At 50.0% G+C, this 21,543-nt stretch overlaps 1 protein-coding gene across 2 annotated transcripts in view; it reads left to right on the forward strand.

Moving 5' to 3' along the window:
- SCUBE2 (signal peptide, CUB domain and EGF like domain containing 2) overlaps positions 1 to 21,543 on the forward strand; it is a 65,940-nt gene that overhangs the window by 43,572 nt on the left and 825 nt on the right. Inside the window, exons 15-22 of one of the 2 annotated variants that reach the window (XM_036493651.2) lie at positions 100 to 255; positions 588 to 794; positions 10,990 to 11,160; positions 12,425 to 12,592; positions 13,239 to 13,400; positions 15,669 to 15,866; positions 16,921 to 17,073; positions 21,413 to 21,492. In XM_036493651.2, the coding sequence (XP_036349544.2) occupies positions 100 to 255; positions 588 to 794; positions 10,990 to 11,160; positions 12,425 to 12,592; positions 13,239 to 13,400; positions 15,669 to 15,866; positions 16,921 to 17,073; positions 21,413 to 21,492 (1,295 nt within the window). The remainder of the gene's footprint in view (positions 1 to 99; positions 256 to 587; positions 795 to 10,989; positions 11,161 to 12,424; positions 12,593 to 13,238; positions 13,401 to 15,668; positions 15,867 to 16,920; positions 17,074 to 21,412; positions 21,493 to 21,543) is intronic. The other variant, XM_058662485.1, reaches the window with a different exon arrangement.

Below are 21,543 nucleotides of genomic sequence, written 5' to 3' on the forward strand. Positions count from 1 at the left end.
GGAGTTGTGTTCATGAAATGTTTGCTGAGTTTGAGCGAGTGTGTGCAGCTGAGGGCTGTGCCAGGACTCGGCTCCCAACCATTGTGTTTCTTCATGCAGAGAAGCGCAGCTCAGTAACAGAGAGCTTCCGCTACGCAAATCTTACATGCCGCTCCGGCCAGCGCGTCCCGGCGGCCCGTGGCCCACCCAACGCCCCTCAGGAAATGTTGCTCACTGTTGAGTTTGAGCTTGACACTAGCCCACGGGAGGCCACAGGTTGGTTTGCAAACAGAGGACGGTGCCAGGGTTTCACCAGTTGCTCCTATCTCTTTGCCTTTGGCTTTGCATCATTTGGGGGTGGGGGCAGAATAGTGCAGACACTGAAGTATCTCCTGTTTTGTTTTTCCTAAAACCCGAAAGTGACTATTTTGGTCAACAAATTCCCATAGAAATTGAATGCTGCCCCACCTGCCAGTCGCCCCTTCTGTGTGTCCCCATTCAGGGGTCACTGAGGGCTTGGGTTGGGGTTGGGTCATGCATCCTCGTTGGTCCAGGTGGCATCCTCAAGGCCTGACCTCCTCCTGGCCCCACTGTCCTTACTTTGCTAGTTTCCTGCAGTCTGAATTGCTTTGTGAAGCGGACGGAGAAGCGGCTGAGGAAAGCCATCCGCACACTCAGGAAGGCCACCCACAGAGGGCAGTTCCACCTGCAGCTCTCGGGCCTGGACTATGACATGACTAAAAAGTCTCCGGAAACACCTGAACCATGGGCCGAATCCTGTGCGGTGGGCCAGAGCCACGTAGAAAACCAGTGTGGTGAGTAGTTTCTAAAGCACCCTTGTCTCCACAGCTGCTGTGAGTTCTGGGAGCAACACCAAGGGCAACCAACAGCCAGTGTGGGCTGCCCTTTCTAGACCCACGCCAGGGGACATTGGGATCCCTTCTGTTATCTGGCAACTATCGTGTGCGTGTCTGTCCTGCCTGCCAGGTCGGGAACTCCCCAGGAGGCTGGGTTGGGTCTGGTTCACTTCTCTTTCTCCACTCCTGGTCCAGTACCTGGCTTGCAGAGGTCTGGGAAGTCAATATTGGTTAAATCGAGGGACAATCAGAAAGGTCTTCCATCTGCTGAGTCACTTAGTTTTTAACAGCAGTAGCTTTCCTCCATAACAATTGAAAAAGGTTAATTCAGCCAGTGTATATTGTGGTATCACTCTGTCACTTCTATGTGCTGGGTATGAAGCAGTTAGAACATGATGAGCAAAGGGCCTGTTCATCAGGATTTCACATTGAACAGTGGGAGATGAAAAGAAAACAGAAAGTGCTAGGAAGATAATAAAACAGAAGTTGGAGAGGAAGGAGAGTTACTCTCCACAAGCTGGCCAGGGAAGGCTCTCGGAGCAAGTGACATTGGAGCAAGATCTGAGTGAGGAGAAGCAGTCGGCCTGCAAAGCTCTGATGTGCATGGGTGGGTGGGAATCCTCTGATGGCAAAGAGCTCAGCTAATGCCAAGGACCTGGTGCAGAAACGAGCTGGGCATTTTCTTCTTAGTTCTTTAAAAATGAAGAAAGTCTCTAGAACTGATCAGGCAAACAGAGTAGAACACAAAAGTCTGTGTTAGCAATATAGATCAATATTGAGCAGAGGTTTATCATTGGTCTATGTAGGAATTCTTTTATTTAAAACATAACATAGAAAAATGCAGGCCCTCATTGAGCATGCACAAGGTGTTCAGAGATCTGTCGTCATCACAGATATTGCCTCAGTCCTCTCCATGAGCCTGTCTTACATCATGCCCATTTCATAGGTAAGGAGACTGAGGCACAGGAAAGGTCAGCATTTTCCCCAGGGTCAGCCAGTAAGTGCATGGTGCCCTGCGATTATTCCACTTACCTGTGTTCATTCAGAAAACCCTCCTGAGGAGGTCTGGATAGATAAGATATCATCCTCCAATTTGCACTCAGCTCTTGCAGGTAAGAGTGGGAGAAACCTTCCCCAAAATGAGAATATCTGAGTTACTTTTTAGATTGTATTTATTTCTTGTATTTGAGAGACTGACCGAGAACAAACTCTCATTTGCTAATTCCTCTGCTCCCCAAATGCCCATAATGGCAAAAGTTATTCCAGGCCAAAGTCAGAAGCCAGGTATTTGACCCAGGTCTCCCATATGAGTGGCAAGGACCCATCACTGCAGTGTCACTGCTGCCTCTCAGGGTACGCATAAGCAGCAGTCAGAATCGGGAGCCAGGCAATCCACAGTGTGATGCGTGCATTCCGACCAGCATCTTCACGAGGAAGCCATAAGCCTGTCGCTCAACCTGAGTTTGAAGGATGAGTAAGTGGAGAGGGGTGATGAGGGAGAGATAGAAGAGCTAGGTTTGCACAGGGGATTATCGACATACCTGTACATTAGTCATCTTCAGAGCTAGCGAAGATATGGTAGGCAACTGGGCTGGTGGCAAGATAAGAGCAAGGCACGGGGGACCTGGAAAGTGTTGCTACTGAGTCTCAACTTTGGGTGGCATGTGTCCTTTGAGGATTTAATCAGGAAGAGGCCAGGTTAAATGTGTATTCCAGAAACATCTGTATAGCTGTATCAGACGGTACAGGACAGAGGCAGAAAGACTAATTTTGGGGCTTTGGAATGTGTCATGAATGCAGATGTGGAGGCTTTAGCTGGTGTGCAAAAGCACTGGATTAGAAAGGCATTTAGGGGGAAAGCATTTGGTGCTGGCATGGATGGGAACCTGAGAAGACAGGGTTGTCCTAAACCCAGAAGCATCTGACTGGGCCCTTGATTGTAAGTCTGTCATCTCCGCAAGCCCTGTTTCATATGCAAGAGGGACTGAGAGAAAGCCAGTGGGTGACTGAACGGTTACGTGAATGCAATCACTGGGGAAGAATTAATCGGAAGAGGCTTAGATGAAAGCCAAAAAAGAAAAAGGAGGCTCTTGAGAGAAAATGAGAGAAGATGAAGATGGAGCAAGGCAAAGGGATGCTAAAGAGGGAAGAGAGAGAAGCAAAGCAGCCGGGAGAGGTGCAAGGAATCGCGTCAAGGAGGTTTGGGAATCAGGAGTAGAGCTGTCAGAGAGATGCTCGCCGAGGAGGGAGCTAGTGTGTCAGGAGCTGGGGCAGGACGTCAGGAACTGCAGCATGGCTCAGGAGCTGGGGCAGGGCTTCAGGAGCTGGGGCAGTGCCTCAGGAGCTGGGGCAGGGCTTCAGGAGCTGGGGCAGGGCTTCAGGAGCTGGGGCAGTGCCTCAGGAGCTGGGGCAGGATGTCAGGAGCTGGTGTAGTGCCTCAGGAGCTGGGGCAGTGCCTCAGGAGCTGGGGCAGTGCCTCAGGAGCTGGGGCAGGATGTCAGGAGCTGGTGTAGTGCCTCAGGAGCTGGGACAGAGCCTCAGGAGCTGGGGCAGGGCTTCAGGAGCTGGGGCAGTGCCTCAGGAGCTGGGGCAGAATGTCAGGAGCTGGTGTAGTGCCTCAGGAGCTGGGACAGAGCCTCAGGAGCTGGGGCAGTGCCTCAGGAGCTGGGGCAGTGCCTCAGGAACTGGGGGCAGTGCCTCAGGAGCTGGAGCAGGGCTTCAGGAGCTGGGGCAGGGTGTCAGGAGCTGGGGCAGGGTGTCAGGAGCTGGGGCAGTGTATCAGGAGCTGGGGCAGTGCCTCAGGAGCTGGGGGTAGTGCCTCAGGAGCTGGGGCAGGACTTCAGGAGCTGGGGCAGTGCCTCAGGAGCTGGGGCAGTGCCTCAGGAACTGGGGGCAGTGCCTCAAGAGCTGGAGCAGGGCTTCAGGAGCTGGGGCAGGGTGTCAGGAGCTGGGGCAGGGTGTCAGGAGCTGGGGCAGTGTATCAGGAGCTGGGGCAGTGCCTCAGGAGCTGGGGGTAGTGCCTCAGGAGCTGGGGCAGGACTTCAGGAGCTGGGGCAGTGCCTCAGGAGCTGGGGCAGGGTGTCAGGAGCTGGGGCAGTGTATCAGGAGCTGGGGCAGTGCCTCAGGAGCTGGGGCAGGATGTCAGGAGCTGGTGTAGTGCATCAGGAGCTGGTGTAGTGCCTCAGGAGCCGGGGCAGTGCCTCAGGAGCCGGGGCAGTGTGACTGATCAGAAAGCCAGGTTACTGCAGTGAACCCAGCAGGTGACAGGGAGGTTCAGCAGGGCTGCACAGCAGCCTAGCAGGTGGCTGATGGTGCGGGGAGGACAGGAGTTGGGATGACGGGTCTGGAAACTGGCAGCTGGCAGGGCAGAGGTGACTCAGGAAGACTCCCATCCAGGAAGCCAAGACAAGCAGTGCCCTTGGGCAAGTTATGTTTGATTTGACACAAGGCTTCTGGGAAAGAGTGTCCAAGGGTATTCGTGTCCAGACCCATCTGATTATCAAGTATTTGCCAATATGCTCTGACATACCTCCTAATGGAGCACCACCAGCAGCTGCCCCCATGTAAAGGCCACCCCCTTCATCTCTGAGGGGTGCTGCTCCTGCTGGTGGCCTGTCAATCCCTTACTGATCTCAGGATTCCTTCTATGCCAGTGCATTGCAGACTGCACCCATAACTGTCTCCTAGCTGTCCACTGCAGGCATTGTCCCAGGCTCCGCCTTGTTTCTTTGCTGTTGCAGAGCCCTGAGCTGTCTTTGCTTCCTGACCTCCTGTTCCCTCTTTGGTCTGGTCTCTACTCCCCAGCCTCTTCTCAGAAGCTTTCTTCCAAGATTTCTCCTGTCATCCAAGTTGTCAACTTTCACTCTTGTTGTGAGTGTCCTTGTTAACGCCATTGGTCACCCTTCCGTGGGAGATCTCATTCCTGTGCCTTGACCACCCACTTCTGCTTCCTCATCTACATGGCAGGTTCCTCCTGCCCTTTCTGATCGCTAAACACCAGACATCTCAGGACTCAGCCATCTATTCCCCTCCTGTGTCTTCATACATCCCCAGGTAGCTGCATCCAGTACTACGGCTTTAATGCCACCATATGCTGTTTTCTCCCTGTGTTGCCTTCTCCAGCTCTTCTTTTGTCGGGAATTATGCAAATGTGCTTGAATTTATGCATACCTACTTACTTATTTTTTTTATTTTTTATTTATTTATTTTTTAAGATTTTATTATTATTGGAAAGCGGATATACAGAGAGGAGGAGACAGAGAGGAAGATCTTCCATCCGATGTTTCACTCCCCAAGTGAGCCGCAACGGACCGGTACGAGCCAATCCAATGCCGGGACCAGGAACCTCTTCCGGGTCTCCCACGCGGGTGCAGGGTCCCAAAGCTTTGGGCTGTCCTCGACTGCCTTCCCAGGCCACAAGCAGGGAGCTGGATGGGAAGTGGTGCTGCCGGGATTAGAACCGGCACCCATATGGGATCCCGGGGCTTTCAAGGCGAGAACTTTAGCCGCTAGGCCACGCTGCCGGGCCCCATACCTACTTACTTATAAATGACGTACTTGTACTGATGTCTGAGATACTCTGGGCATCATAGAGGACAGAAGAACAGCTTGGTGTAGCTATGAAGCTGCCACAGGGATGCCTGCATCCAATAGTGCAGTGCCTGGGTTCAAGTCCCAAGTCTACTACTGATCCAGTTTCCTGCTAATGCGTATCCTGGTATACAGCAAGTGACTGGGCAAGTATTTGAGTTCCTGGCACCCACATGGGAGAGCCAGAATTGGATTCGTGTTTCCTGGCTTCATCCTGGTTAGCCCTGGCCCTTGAAGCCTTTTGGGGAGTGAACCAAAGATAGCTATCTTTTTGTTTCTCTGCTTTTTGGATAAATAAAATCTAAGAATAGCAGTTTTTCAAAAGAGAAAACAACTGAATAAGATTAAATAAACAAAAACCTGGACTGTCTAGCACCCTAGGTACATTTTGGCAGGATTTATTGCTAATAGCAGTGATGGTAATTCCATCTTTCAGTTAGTTTTTTGGTTCCTTACTGGAGCTTTGGGTGAACTCCCATCAGATCTATTGAGTCATTGTGGTTCCTGTCTCCTGATGTGGTTTGACAAAGAGCTCAGGCTCCAAGCAGAAGCGCTAGCCCAGCTGTTTTCCTTTTGTACCTGTGTGTTCTTGCTTTATTATACAGCCATCAGTCCAGGTGTTCTTCTTAGGAATTTCCCAAATCTGTTTTCTATTCATTGTGTTTGATTTAGTTAAAATTAAATAGTTTCATCAGAAAAACCTGTTGAACCAGGCCGAATTAAACTGTAATTCGTCTCAATGTATTGCAAAAATCAGATCCATATCTGATCTCCAGAACCCCAGAGTTAGAGAACAGTATATTTCTTTCTTTGGGAAAACATTGTATCCTCATATCCGTGTATCTTGGAGACTTGCAGAAACCTATCCTGCACCATTTAAACCCACGAAACTTGTGTTTTAACTGAGTAGGTAAAAACTAATATATACATATGTGAGAATGTGTTTCCCGTGCCTAATAGATCATTATGTAAACCCCACATCAGAGCCCACCAGGTTAGCTTGTGCCTTTTGCATGCAACCCATGGATGGTCAACCAGCATCTCATGTTTATCATTTCCAAAGTTATTTTTTTTTACCTTTCAAAATTGACTGTTTTTGTTAATTTTAGTTGAGACCAGAACTGAGAGAGATCTTCTATCCACTGACTTACTCCCCAAATACAATAGCAAGGGTTGGGTCAGGGAAAAGCAAGAGCTAGGAACTCCTTCTGGGTCTCTGACGGGTTACAAACCCAGCTAGTTGAACTGTCACCTGGTGCCTCCTAGAATGAGCATTAGCAGGAGGATGAAGAGAGAACAGAGGAGCTGGGACACCAAGGTGTAAGCAGAGACTTAACCATCCACCCAAATGCTTATCCCTAAAACAAAGCTTTTTATCCTCCTCTATCCTCCCAAATCCACCTGCTTCTCTCTGATCTTGGTAACTGGCACCCCTCCTTATCCATTGCTCCAGCTGAAACCCTTGAAGTCATCTTGACCTCTTTCTCTCATGTTCTTCATCTAGTCCATCAGCATATCCTGGTACCTCCACGTTGGATCACTTCTCTGTCCCCAGCCACCTTCCTCTCTCGTCCAGTCTACAGTGATTAGCTCTGGGCTGCTATCCTCACTTTTGCCTGCCCAGTCTGTTCATCACACAGTGGCCTAGAGAGCATAAAAGATCATGCTACAGCACGTACGTGACCAGGTCTAATTTCCTTACCAGGGCCTGCAAGCACTTACAAGATCCTTTAAGATTTACCTCCTAGCATCTCAGCTCAAAGAGGCCTTTCCCAGGTACAGCACAGCAGATTCCACTTCCTGCACTCTCTGTACCTCCATTCTATTACTCTGTTTCACCTTACCAACACAAATTGTCCTGCCAGCTGCATATGTTACTGTTTTTGCTTGTGTTATTAGCCACACTCAGGGTAGGGCCATGTCTGTGTGTTTCCAGTACCCAGAACAGTACTCCGTGCAATACTTCGTGTGGGCTCCATAGAGATTCCTTGAATGAATAAGTGAGTCAGCACAGGTAGGTCAACACAAAAAACCCCAAGGAGGGCCAGCAGGTGAAGAGCCAAGAGGGCCAAGGGCCTCTTTGGGGGGTGATGTTTACACCGAAGGCCAGCAAAGTGTGGGAAAGGAAGTGAAATTTCATCTCCAGTTAACTGGGCATGAAGAGAACACAGAGTGTGTGTTTGGGAACCAAGCAAGGAAGGCCTCAAGCTGGGCTCCTTCCTCTGCCCCAGTCGTCAGAATGTTTGCAATGACAAAGCAGAGCACATACCAAAAGCTCAGAAAGTGCAAAATTCAATCTCTCAGTCCAAGGAGTTGCTGTCCTCTGGGGGCACTTACTTAAAGGGGGTTCCACCCTGGGATCTTGAGGCCCGAGCCCTGCCCAGGGTGTCATCGCCTGTGAGCAGGGACAAAGCAGTGACTGCAGGACGCTCTGGGAATGAGCATGGGCTGCTGGTGGCTTGAGAGTGACCCCTTTTATTAGGTTTGGCACCATCACCACAGAGAGACCATAGTGTTTGTCCATAGCCTGAAATGCTCAAAGGCGCTGAAAGGGGGCAAGGGAGGCAGGGGTTGGCCGGGGAAGCCTTTAGGCCTCTTTGTTGCCATTAATCCTCACCTCTGTCCTTTGCATCAGAAAAGCTTTCTCCTGGTTTGTTTTTAAAGAGGGGAGAAAACAGCTGTGCAGGATTTGAGCCTGGGATTTGAATGCTCACTGAAGACGCACAAAAGCTGCTCTGGGACAGTGCCGTGCTCCGGGGGCAAGTGACCCTTTGTCTGGGGCAGCTCAACAAGCTGGCTGCTCACACAGAAGAAATGATGGAAGGCATGAGTGCAGCCTGAGCAGGCTGGCTCCTCAGCATATCGGCAAAGCGCTGTTTTCATGCATTTTTCTCAACGTTGGCTCATTTTCACCTGTGAGAAGGAAGGTGCTTGTTTTCACCTCTCTGGAAGGTGCTGGGCATGACTTGCCTCTGTGGGTCTCTGTCTCAGCAAGAGAAACAGAAGCCGTGAGCTGTGGTGCAGGTGTAGCCAGCCCTTTCACTGCAAGGAAACACAGGGAGGGGCCTGCCTCAGCCCTTTGGTCAGCCAGCAAATTGCAACAGATGTGGGATTGGCGAGGCCTCTGGAAACAGGCAGTTTTGAGGGGCTCCAAGGAGGAGGGGAAGCAGGAGTCGGCCAGATCTTGAGCTTGGGCGAGAGGTAGGTGCCCTGGGAAACAGACCATGCAGTAGTGTGATTGTGAGTTCTCCTTTAGGTGACTGAGTGTGGTGCAAACAGCTCCTTCCCACATGGAGAGGGTGAAGAGTAGAGGGATATGGACAGCCACCATCTTCCTTCCTTCCTTTCTGCCAGGCCCCTGACTACTCAGAGCTAATAGGGAGTTTATCTCTTACTGGCTGGTTACAGTCCCTGGAGCAAGCAGGTGGGACGTAGGGATCCGAGTAGGGAATGCAGCCCAGAGTCTCGTGGGAACTGGGCTGGAAGCAGACTGACCATGGAAACCATTAATCCAGGAGGGCTGCATTTAGAAAAGTCTGGAATCTCAGACTCTGCTTTATGTAGATACCACCGCTGCAGATTCATACATCGTGCTCCTCATCATGCTGCCTGCCAAGGAGGCCAGAGATGGGTTCACTGCTAGTTTTCTTCCATTGACAATAAGTCCTCAAGTCATATTAAAATGATACATGACTATTATAAAAAAATCTAAACAAAATTAGAAGATGTGAAGATTTAGCCATTAGGGTAGCCTTTACTGATTGTTTACACTTGATGGTAGAAGTCATGTTTGAAATACAGTCTGTTTTGGCTCACTGGGTTCCAAAGCCACATTGTTATAAGAGTGAGTTGTGAATAATGAAAAGACATTTTGTAGCAGGTGTCAGAGAACATGGCTGTATTTACTCCCTAGGGAACGTCTGCACGTTGTATTTGCTGGGTCGTATGGACTCCAGTTTCGCCTTTGAACACCTTCAGATGTCATAGCCTACTTCCTTATGCGAGCTTTCTCCCATTGTTTGGCAGCCTCAGCAGGACAAGAATGTGTCTGTTCCAAACTCCCCCTACCCCTCACGGGGAATCCTGCGCCAAGTGTAGCACTGTGCTGTCCGCTTGTTTGTGGAATAACCCTTTTGCCCGCAAGCTCAGGGTTCTCCATCTTGCCATAGGTGCAGTGTCGCAAAACAGCTGAGGAACCTGGGTCAGATTAATGAACCTTCCTTACTCTGTTTCTGTGAAATGGGCTTACTGAGAGCTCTTTGCCCCATAGAGCTGTGGTGAGGAGTAAATGAGGAGAATGTATTTAGACCCTGGGCAACTGTGTTGCAGACTGTGCGGTCTCAACACATGTTAGACATTAGAAGGGCTGGCTGGCTGGCCATGATGGTGATGTTTGAACTGTAGGGAGCCTGATTGAATACATTTCCTTCATATTTATATCCTGAAATGAAGCATAAATCCACAGTTAGCTAGTAGTGCCAAAAATACAAACAGAACACGGTTTATGAACTTCCTTTTTGTTTATTCTTTCAGGAGACACCAGGGTTGACTCTGGGACATATTAGTTTTGTTCAAAATCTTAAGTGTGCTTTCTCTATGCTTTTTCTAAGCCTCTTCAGCTGTTCAGCACACAGCTTCTGGTTGAGCTTCCCACCTTTCCACAGCTGCTTTAGGACACAGAGTACCATCCCAATGCCAGGCATTCAAGACTATCCCCAAGAGCAAGCATTTGGCCTGAGCTGCACGGAGTGCCCAGGTCTGGGGTTGGAGTTCTGCTTCTGCTTCTGACTTCCATGTCTTGTTAATAATGCACACCCTTGAGGGGAAGAGGTAACTGCTCAAGCTGTTGAGTCTCTGCCATTCGTGTGGAAGGTCTGGATTGAGCTCCTGGCTCTTAGCTTCTCCTGGAGCTTGGGGCTTTGAAGGAAATGAACCAGAAGATGGGGGCTGTCTTTGTTTTCTCTCTGCCTCTTCTTCACCATCATCATCTTCCAGGTAGGCTTTTATTTTCTGTTTTTTAATTAACTCTTCCAATCTATCTCAAGTCTTCTTTTCTTTTCTCTCTTCCCATATCCTGCATTAATCTTTACAACCTCCCCCTTCTCCAGCTGAGGCAGGGAGCCGGCAGAGGGGGACAGTGGGGGAAACCTGTGCATCTTCCAAGGCCCAACACAAAAGTGGCCTCCTTCCAGTATACTATGAGCCAACGTTAACGGTGTTCTCCTCACTGTTCTTTCAGCACTGGGCTTGTGGCCCTGATTTTCCCTTTATATACCTCTGACAGCCCTTTGAAGCAGATATAATTTTTTTAGATCTGTCAATCATCAAGTGTTTATGCTGTTAAAAATATGAGGACCCCTGGGATCGATCACTGCCCCCTCACTCCAGGAGGGCATGGCCTAGGGAGGGACAAGAGTGTAAACACTTCTAATGGAGTCATCAGAGGTAACGGAGGAGAGGACCTGTAGGGTAGCAGGACAGGTGTGCGTGGAAGGCTGTGTGGTTATCTCCCATGGTTCTTCCTGTGCCCCACACTGACCTGACTGTCTCCCCCTTGGGCTAGTCAGTTGCAGGGCTGGGACGTATTATGATGGAGCCCAAGAACGCTGCATTTTATGTCCAAATGGAACCTTCCAAAATGAGGAAGGGCAGATCACTTGCGAACCGTGCCCAAGACCAGAAAATCTTGGGGACCTGAAGACCCCTGCAGCTTGGAACATATCTGAATGTGGAGGTAAGGAATCTGTCTACCCCTTCCTAATGGGGCAGGTCTCCAAGGTCATTGTTGAGACAGGAGGCACCTGTGGTCTCTCCAGGACTCCTTGCCAGGCACTCCTTGGCCTTCCTGCAAGCAGGAAGGTTCCTTGCTGGCTCACCAGAGCTTGGATCAGCACCTATACACACAAGGCAGGTGCTCAGCTGAGCAGATAAATGAGGACAGCACAAAGGTGGCTGTGCTGCTACCACCTGCTTTTGCCCCTCCACACTCCCCAGGACTTGTATGGTCTCCTAGTCTGTTTAGCAGTACTAAAATGGAGAAAGTATATTCCCCCTCTCCCCTGCAGATTTGGTCTCAAGTCCATAGTTCTTTTATTATTAAAACTTATAGATTCATCTGGATATTTTATTAAGATTGGGACCTCCTCTGTGAAGGGTTTCTAACTGTATAGTGCAAAATGCGAATTTTGAGGCCAAGCTCTGAGTTGGGCTCTGTGGGCAACTCGCCTATTCATCTTGCTAGGCAACGTGTTCCTTTAGCGCAGTGTGAGATGGGCTAGCCCTGTCCATGTTGCTGGTGTGACCTGAGTGGTCATTTGCTTTGGGTAGACATGATAGAGCACATGGGCCCTTGCGCTGCCCTTGGCAGCTCTCCCAAGACCTCCCAGGCCTTCACTCCTACTTCAAGGCCTTCCAAACTCAATGACAGAACTGTCTCTGGCTTCAAAACCACACCCTCACATTAAGTATGTGGCTCTGATGCATCTTCAGTCCATTAGGGGACTCCAGAATTAATGGTAATGTTGGCAAGAGAGCACCTGTTGGAATCTGTTCGCCCTTTTATGTGACCTTCCTAAGGTGTATTTATAGCAGGAAGAATGTTAGTGACAATGCTTAGTGTACTAAGCCAGGTTTTGTACTAAGTATATGGCATGAATTATTCATAAGGTGCCTGTATCATTACATCAGCCTGTGGGGAGGCTGAAGTGACTCACCAAAGGTCACATAGCCAAGAAGTGGGGGCCCCGGAGCTGGGCGGGCAGCAGACGCCCGCCTTGGGATGGTGCTGTCTCAACGCCAGTGCATCTGCAACTTACAGGCTGAAAGGAAGGCTGTGAAAATTAGCAATGGGAGAGACGAATGGGGAAGCGGACAGATTTTTATAGCATTTTTCCAGTGATAAGCTAGTCCCGGAGGAACACATGCTTTTAGAAGTGCATAGCTGATGGCTATGCCTTCTGTGCTAACCTAAAGTAAAAGCTATGTCTCCCCCACCCCAGGTCTGTGCCAGCCTGGAGAATACTCTTCAGATGGCTTTGCTCCTTGCCAGCTCTGTGCCCTGGGCACATTCCAGCCTGACACCGGCCGGACCTCCTGTATCTCCTGTGGAGGGGGACTCCCCACCAGACATCCAGGAGCCACTTCCTTCCAGGACTGTGAGACCAGAGGTGAGCCCTGGGCACTGAACCTTATGGGAGAACTTGACATTTCCCTGTGAGCTCTGTGGGAGTCTGAGGAGACTGTGATCAAACCAGCCACTACCTTTCTTCCTGGGCCAAGGGGTCCCTGGGTGTTGCTCTAGGGGCCAGGAGCTATGTTTCTAGCCGTGTCGACCCCTGGAAAAGGTTTCCCAGCCACCACAACCCCTTCAAGACAAGGCTGACAAGGGTTGATTAGGAAGGAGTGAATGGGTTTTGTACCTGACTACCTTGCCTTCTTCCTTCCTATCTTGGTCACTTCATTTCCCTAACCCCTCAGCCTGGGCCCAGCCCCTTGTCCAGAACCCGGCAGAGGCTCCCTTGACTGTGCACCCCTCCTGATGGCCACCATACTCGGTGGGAAGGTTTCAACGTGATAGCGAATGCCCATGTGTGAGAACCATAGACTGGAAGGTGTACACACACAAGCACATCTTCTTCATTAATGTTTTTCCTGGTGGCCTTTGTCCCTCATAAATGCACTTTGAGGGAATCGTTGTTGATTAGCTCCCAATTGTAGGCAAGTGCTACTGCACTGAGGTGTAAGCATTTACCTTGTGTGGTGCATTGATGACACAGTCTTTTCCTGTTTCTTTCTGTATCTCCCGGCCCCCAGTTCAATGTTCTCCTGGCCACTTCTACAACACCACCACTCACCGCTGCGTCCGTTGCCCAGTGGGGACATACCAGCCTGAGTTTGGGAAAAACAGCTGTGCTTCCTGTCCAGGAAATACAACCACTGACTTTGATGGCTCCACTAATGTCACACAGTGTAAAAGTATGTCTCTGAGGTGCTCACTGTCCTGGTCAAGAATGCTCAAGGTGGGAAGGATGCAGAGGTTCATTCAGCAGGTGCCTTCCTCAACCCCTACGTCCAACCTGCTGCCTCAGGCACTTGGTCCAAGCCTCAGTTTCCTCCCCCGAGACCCAATTTCAGGCCAGCCTTGCTCAGCACACTTTGTGGAGGAGCGCTTGTGTAACTGTGGTGATGCCAAACAGAATAAATTACTGTAGCTGAGCTGAAGGGCCTTCTGGGTTGCAGGCTACCAAGGGGAATGAGCCACCATGTCTGAGAGATTGAGGAGAAGCTTCCAGAAGGCACGTGGAGGCTGTGATGGAGGAGGGCCAGGCAAGCAGGAGAAGGAGCTTTTGGCCCCAGACATAAGCACAGAACGTATCGGGGGATCCCCTGGCAGGCCAGGCAGGGGAGCCAGGAATGCCATCTGAAGGAGTTGAGTTTATATTTTATAGTTAGAGGAAGTCAAATGATTTGAAGTCTTATTATTTAGGGTTGTAAATCTTCTTTTTTAACCATTTTGTATAATTCTGTAGTGAAGACAAGAAGTAAACCTCCACTAATTCTGTGCCATTGAGGCAGGGGGACAAGGAGGTCACCCCAAACTGGGGGAGCTTGGGTCTGAGGGGCAGTGAGTTCTGGTTTTTATGGCTGAGTGGTTGCCTGGTATTTTCCTCTGCCCCAGTGAAGTCCCTTGAATGGCATCCGTGTACGTTTGTATCTAGTCTTACCGAACATCTGCTATGATGAGGCTCTCCTTCCCTCATGATTGTTTAGTGTCCGGACAGGAACTGTCTGGAGTGGGCTATATAGGCTAGTGAAATCATTCTGTCTGGTCCTGCCTTGGCAACCATAGGCAAGACATGATATTTGGTAATCCACAATGGGCGGACTTTTCGGTTGGTCATTTCCTATGGACCAATTTGAGGGTGCAAATATCCCTGTGGCCCTGGGTAGATCAGCCTCGGGGTCCTGGGGAGTATGAGTGTTAGCCCTTCCTTGAGCCAGGAGGAACTGTTTCCTTGTCTTAACCTGCCCTGGCCATGGTGGCACAGCCCTCAGACAGCCCTTCAGGTATGAAGGACGTTATCCCCCTCATCATGGCTCCCTCACCCTCTTTTCACGCAAGAAGAAGAAAAAACCTATTTACTCTTCCCACCAGTTACGGTGATTCCCCATTACTATTGGCAAAAACTGATCCCTTCAACCTCTTCTGCACCCATTTCCCTGATAGTGTTAGGCAATAAACTCCCCAGGGAGGCACTGTGTCCTCCTACTTCTGACTGTCACAGCTTTGGGTCTCATTTCTTGGACAAGATGCTATGTGTGTGCCTCTGTGTGTGTGTGTGTATATGTGTTCATGCTCATGGGGTGTGTATGTATGTGTGTTAATGCTCATAAGGTGTGTGTTTTGTATGTGTGTGTGCATGCTCATGGTGCATGTGTGCATGCTTGTGGAGTGTGTGTGCATGCTCATGGGGTGTGTGTCTGTATATATGTGTATGTATGTTCATGGGGTGTGTATTTATGTGTGTGAATGTTCATGGTGTGTGTTTGTATATATGTGTTCATGCTCATGGGGGTGTGTGTATGTGTGTATGTGTCTGGGGTATGTTTGTATGTTCATGGGGGATGTATTTATGTGTGTGAATGTTCATGGTGTGTGTTTGTATATGTGTTCATGTTCATGGGGGTGTGTGTATGCTCATGATATCTGTGTTTATATATATGCATGCATGCTCATGGGTTGTGTATGTGTGCACATATGTGTGAATACACAGGCAGCATTGCTTCTGACACCAGAGTTAAGCAGCCACCTCACTCTATACCAACTAACAACTTGCTGGAACTCTGCTTCCACCTCAAATGCGATCTTACTCAGAAAGAAAAGTGCAAACACCTGTCTAGTCCTAAGCAGAGGTCTCTAAGAAAGGTCAGCTACCTCGTTGACTGACCTAGACGTTGCGTGTCCAGCACCCCCACGCCATCCCCCCAAACTTGGACTTCATCAACCAAATATTAAAAGCAGGATGTGTCCTTGCCTTGACCTTGGGCCTCTGTGGGCTTGTGAGAAAGCAATGCCTTGGGGAATTCAGAGGGCGTGGCCTCTGTGCTGGGGAATCCTTGAAGGCCTCCTCCAAAAGGGGGCCCTGGACACTGAGGGCAGGTGCACTCCTGTTGGCGGGAGGACCACGGTTCTCAGTTGGCGAGGCAGGGTCACACCTTTGTAATTTATGATTCCTTTTCCAGACAGAAGATGTGGAGGGGAGCTGGGAGACTTCACAGGGTACATAGAGTCTCCAAACTACCCAGGCAATTACCCTGCCAACACTGAGTGCACATGGACCATCAACCCGCCCCCGAAGCGCCGCATCCTGATTGTGGTCCCTGAGATCTTCCTGCCCATCGAGGATGACTGTGGAGACTACCTGGTGATGCGGAAAACCCGTGCGTCTCTTGTCTATTGCCCACCTCCTCCTCACCCCAAGGCCAGCAAGGAGGCATGTTGGCCTGCTCCCCAGCTGTCACCCATGAGCAGGAGGCCTAGTATGGCACCTGCAGTTAGAGCAGATATGGCCTATGAGTGGGTAGAAGTTACTGGAAAACACAACTTAGGCTGAAAACCACTCCCTGGGGCCTCCCCTTCAATCCCAGAGGTGGCTCAGCTCTGCCCTCTGCAGCCCAGACTCATCCTTGTACCCTCTGGGCTGTGTCAGACCCCATCTTGCAGGAAACAGCCAGCAGAGTTCCACGCAGCATTGGCCCCAGACATTGCCTCATCTTCAGCAGTAACCTGTGACTGGGGATTGACCCAGCCCAAGGGCATGGTGCAGCCAGGAGGGGCCCCTCCTCCTTTTCTGACTCCTGGTCCAGAGTCTGTTACAGGGACACCATTACCAGCACAGCAGGTGCAGTGGGTGGGCTCTGTGACCAGTCTGACCAGAATTCAGTCCCAGCCCCTGCTCTTCCTGGTTCTGTGAGCTTGGTCCCTCATTCCAGATCTTCCTGCCTCTGTCTCTTGATTCATGTCAACATGGGTCATAGCAGCTGCTATCTCATGTGGTTACCTGCAAAACAGAAACAGTTCCGATTTGTCAGGTTCTGACGCCAGCACCCACATGTGGAGCCCCTGTAGTAAGGATTGCTGCTGTTAGCAGGGTTGAAATGCTCCAAGTGATCTGTAGGCTTGATTTTGATCTTACCAGATGCTAGCTGTGTGGCCTTGAACATGTGCTTAACCTCTCTGTGAAAGAAGTAAAAACTACAGCAACTTGGGTAACTTTTACAGAATTAAAGAAGTTGAAGCCCATAGAACATTTAGCCCCACCTGGTCTTACTAAGTAGGCAACAAGCGGTGGGGATTGTTACTGACTAACAGAGGTCAGCTCTGGCACATGCGAGTACTCAGGAATGACGCAGCCTGGGCTGCTGCCCAAGGCCTACCCATGGCCTTTCAGGTTTAGCCATCCATGAACTCTACACCTTCCACCTTCCCTTGCAGCCTCCTCCAATTCCGTGACTACCTATGAGACCTGCCAGACCTACGAGCGCCCTATCGCCTTCACCTCCAGGTCCAAGAAGCTGTGGATTCAGTTCAAGTCCAATGAAGGCAACAGTGCCAGAGGGTTCCAGGTCCCATACGTGACGTATGATGGTAAGTTCTGGGAAACTCAGGCTGCAGCAAGCAATAGGGGTTTCTCTGCTGTGACCAGAGCCGATTTCTGAACCAGCTGGCAGGCACACACTCACAAAGGCCCACATTGCATGGGGAAGGCACCCTGCTGACTTCCCAGTGCTGGATTCTAAACAGGCATTGTAAGCGACTGCAAGGGTGAAAAGCCATGTTAGGAAATACATTCAGAGTGAGCCTAGCTTGGTGGGCGAGGCCACAGACATCCAAGTGTGTTGTCTGCTGTGACTTGGTGGGTGACAGTTGTGGCAGAACTTGGGAGGTATTTCCTGCTCACTTTCTTTATGTGTGAGTTAGGTTAATCACTGGATTGAAAGCAAGAGTTTAGTGAGAGTTCCTAAAGGACTGAATGTGGCCATCAGCATGTAGTAGCTGCTCAGTAAGTGCTAACTTCTTATGCTTGGCACTTAGAATCTTGAGAGAGGGGCAGAGTGGGTAAAGACCCATGCTGTGTTCCTGGCCCTGGCACTAATTTACTGTATGAGCTTGAGCAAGTCAGACAACTGATGTGGTTCCATTTGATTCACATTAAATTAGCAGTGGTCCCTCTGAGTCCTGGGACCTTAATTAGCTCTGAGACTCGATGACAGATATTTACCAGGGGCATTCAATGAATTAGCTCTTGTCCTGGAGGACCTCGAACAGTCTAATGGGGAGGTTAGTTCATAAACCTTTTCATTTTTCCATCCCACAAACATTTAGTGAGCATCTACTGATCTAAGCTTTGGGCTAGCAACTTGGTCAACAGAAACACATCCACAGGTGGGAAAGATTTTTTTCTACCAAGGGTTGTTGGATATGTATAACATCATTCGTGGGCAATACAAAGTCATCAGCTCAGAAATCAGCCTACTGTAGATTTAGCGAGTTGTGAGTCTCACCTGGGGTCATCTTGGCAGAGTCAACCCTGATGGTCCTGTGGGCTTTATGGGCCTTGTACAGCCTGCAGGCTGGAGGTGCCTCAGCCCAAGCAGATGCTGCAGTGGGCCAGGGACAAGGTGCTATGGGAGCAAAGCAGAAGAAGTGGCATGTAATTTTCCATAGGTTTTGAGGAGAAAAAGCAGTCTCAAGAGATTTATATCTTAAAAGAAGTCTTACATTTTGGCAGTCAGAAGAGAGGGAGAGAGGAAGGCAGGAATGAAAGGAGGCAGTGTCTGACATATGCAGGATACAGGGTGCCCAGGGCTTAACAGGGAGAGAGAAAACTAGAACGACTGAGGGCAGCTTGGGGAGAGCCATGAGCCCTAAGTCCAGGAGGAGAGAAATGATCCTACATGGGGCCGTCAAATGTTTCTAGGCAGACAAGAGCCACAGTTGAAGGTCTGGAAAGATGGTGTTTTCTGGCTTCCTAAAATGACTTCACATGGTCGTGTGTAACATATGGCAACGACTATGGTCATTATGCCTGTGCTGGAGTTGCCTGAAAAGGTGTCAGACCCCCAGGGTGAAGTGCCTTCTCTCTGATCGCTGGAGTGGACACAGGTACCTCCCACACTGCTCTGCTGAGAGACACCAGTGGGCCCCATCTCCCCAAAGGCAGCGAACCAGCAACCTTCTCTGCTGGAATCAGGAAGGAAGCCAGAGACCCTGAGATTCCAGAATAAACATTGCAAAAGCTCACACTTTAGTATAGCTGCTTGCTTTCTTTTCAAGATTTATTTATTTATTTGAAAGGCAGAGCTACAGAGAGAAAAGAGGAAAGGGAGGGGGTAGTTTTCCTTCTGCTGCTCACTCCCAGACAGCTGCAATGGCCAGGGCTGGGTCAGGCCAAAGGAAGGAGCCAGGAGCTCCATTTGGTTCTCCCACGTGTGTGGCAGGAGCCCAAGCACTTGGGCCATCTTCCACTGCTTTCCCAGTTGTGTTAATGGGGAGCTGGATCAAAGTAGGCTTAAACCAGTACTCATGTGGGATTCCAGCATCACAGGTGGCGGCTTACCTGGCTATGCCACAATGCCAGTGCCCCACTCTCTTTATATTTATTTTTTAAATGGAGGTATAGCTTGAACTGCAGGGAAATCTCACAAAACCCTGGTGAGACCCATGAGAACACATCTGGCGTGTCAGCAGAGTAGAAAACTCACTCGCTAGCCACGCAAAAGCCTCTTAGGTCTTGGCTGAGAGCATCTTTTTAAAAATACCCATTTCCAGTAAGTTTTCTATCAGCTGTCAAGCCCAGAGAATAGAGAGCACACTTGGACAGTGCAGCTGAGGCCTGTAGAAACACTGTCACTGATGGCTGGGGAGCAAGCAGGAAGGGCTGTGGCCGTGGCTGGCAGGTGCTGAGCACTGCTGAGGACCAGGCACACGCTCCAGTGCCTGTGACACAGCACAGACCTCACAGTCACCGCCCGAGGCCGGCACAGCTACTTCCTGACTTTATGGATGAGCCCGCTCAGGCTGAGAGATCCAAGGCACTGGGCCGCAGTCATGGCATGCCACAGGTGCAGAGCTGGGTGGATACAGGTCTTTGGAGCCTCCTATCCAGCGTGCTGACCTGCAGCCCTGTATGTTTTCTCCAGAGACTTGAGCAAGTGAGGACATGCTGTGGCACTTAGAAGCAGAGGAAATGGATTTGAAAAGGCAGCAGTAAGCACTTGGATAGTGACAAACAGCTGTTCAGGTTTCTGTTACTCCAGAACACAGCATGGTTTGTCCATGGTTAAATTCCAGCATCAGAAAGAGTCATTTTTCCAAGGCAGAGACACTGCAGCAGAGGGATTCCAGATTCAAAGTACTTGTACTCAGGGCTGGTGCTGTGACATAGTGGGCTAGGCCTCTGCCTGTGGCACTGTCATCTCATAAAGGCATTGGTTCATGTCCTGGCTGCCCCACTTCCCACCCAGCTTCCTGCTTATGGCCTGGGAAAGCAGTGGAAGATGGCCCAAGTGCTTGGACTCCTACACCCATGAGGGAGATCCAGAAGAAGCACCAGGCCTCTGGCTTCTAACTGGCTCAGCTCTGGCCATTGTGGCCATTTGGGAAGTGAGTCAATGGATGAAAGAATTTTCTCTCCTAAATCTTAAAAAATACTTCTTGAGTTTTTACTCTTGTTTTATACTTCCTGAAGGACCAAGAAAGATGCCACGATAAGTTACTGGTTATGCTGTACACATATCACAGTAATCACTGTGAATATTATGTTAATTTCCACTTTCCATCTCTAGTCGGAGAGACTCTTGTTAGGAACTCCTTCCACACAGTTTCCGTAACATCTCTGTCCTTTGTTTGGCCTTGTAGCACACAATATGCATGCAAAGAGGCATTTTTTTATATGTTTGCAAAAAGATGGTGCCCTAGCTACAGCCTGAGTTGAATCACAAGTGTAAAGGATAGGCTAGACCATAAAGGGAGAAAATTTACATCTGGACAAGGATGATCATGTGCCTTGCAGCTAATGTGGATGTCAACACCAAAAATGATTACTGAGAAAATGAACATAGCTTTTTCCCTCCCCAAATTCCACAGCCCTCTTGCCCCAGTCTGATTCTCCTTTTCAAATGATAGAGTAAGTAGGAAGCTTGATGATTTTGTATAATACAGAGAAGAGAAGAAGCTGGGTGGGGAGTAGAGAGGGAAAGAAAAGCCTGGGTGAGCTCACCGTGGAGTGAGTACAGAGAAGACCAAAGCTGAGTCCCAGACTCCAGCCCCCCGCTCCAAGACATGAGAGGGCCATGAGACAAAAGCAAAGAGCTTGGGGTCCCAGATGCTGAGTGAAGAACAGGATCAAGGGGGAAGGAGACCCTTAGTCATCGAGGAGGATGAGGACCAAGAATCAGCCCTGTGGATTTGGTAACAGAAGGCCTGGGGTAGGGGGGAGGGGAGTTGCAAAACTGCTTAGACTGTGTGTCGAGGATGGGGGTACAAGAAGCAAGTGGGAGGTACCAAGGAGTGGGGGCATAACTGGTTGTCTCTGAGAATTCTGCACCAGGGAGCAGAGAACTGGGCTGGGAGCAGGAAGGGTCATTGAGATCAGAGACACAGCAATGTGTCTGTGTGCTGATTTGAGGGGTCAGACGCAGAGAGATCTGATGACGAGGGGAAGAGCGAGCTGGGCCACTGGTTTGGTGAAGGAAGAGGAATCCAGTGTGGAGGTGAGTCATAGTGTTCAGCTGTGGGGAGAGGCAGCAATGATGACAGTGCTGATGCAGCTGGAGGGGTGGGAGCCACGTGGGGAGTGGGTGAGGGTGTCTGGGTCTGACAGCAGCTACAGAAGGGACCTTTCTCAGAACCTTGGCTGAAATGAAAGGGCAGGCTAAGGCCAACTAAACCACCAGGATGCACAATCTGCCCTTTATTCCCACAGAAGACTACCAGGAGCTCATCGAAGACATAGTCCGGGACGGCAGGCTCTATGCGTCAGAGAACCACCAGGAAATCCTGAAGGTGAGTGTGGGTGAAGGAGGCAGAGCCCCCTCCCCCATACACTGCGAGGCT

The sequence above is a fragment of the Ochotona princeps genome, chromosome 4, assembly GCF_030435755.1.
Source record: "Ochotona princeps isolate mOchPri1 chromosome 4, mOchPri1.hap1, whole genome shotgun sequence".
Classification (NCBI taxonomy): Eukaryota; Metazoa; Chordata; class Mammalia; order Lagomorpha; family Ochotonidae; genus Ochotona; species Ochotona princeps.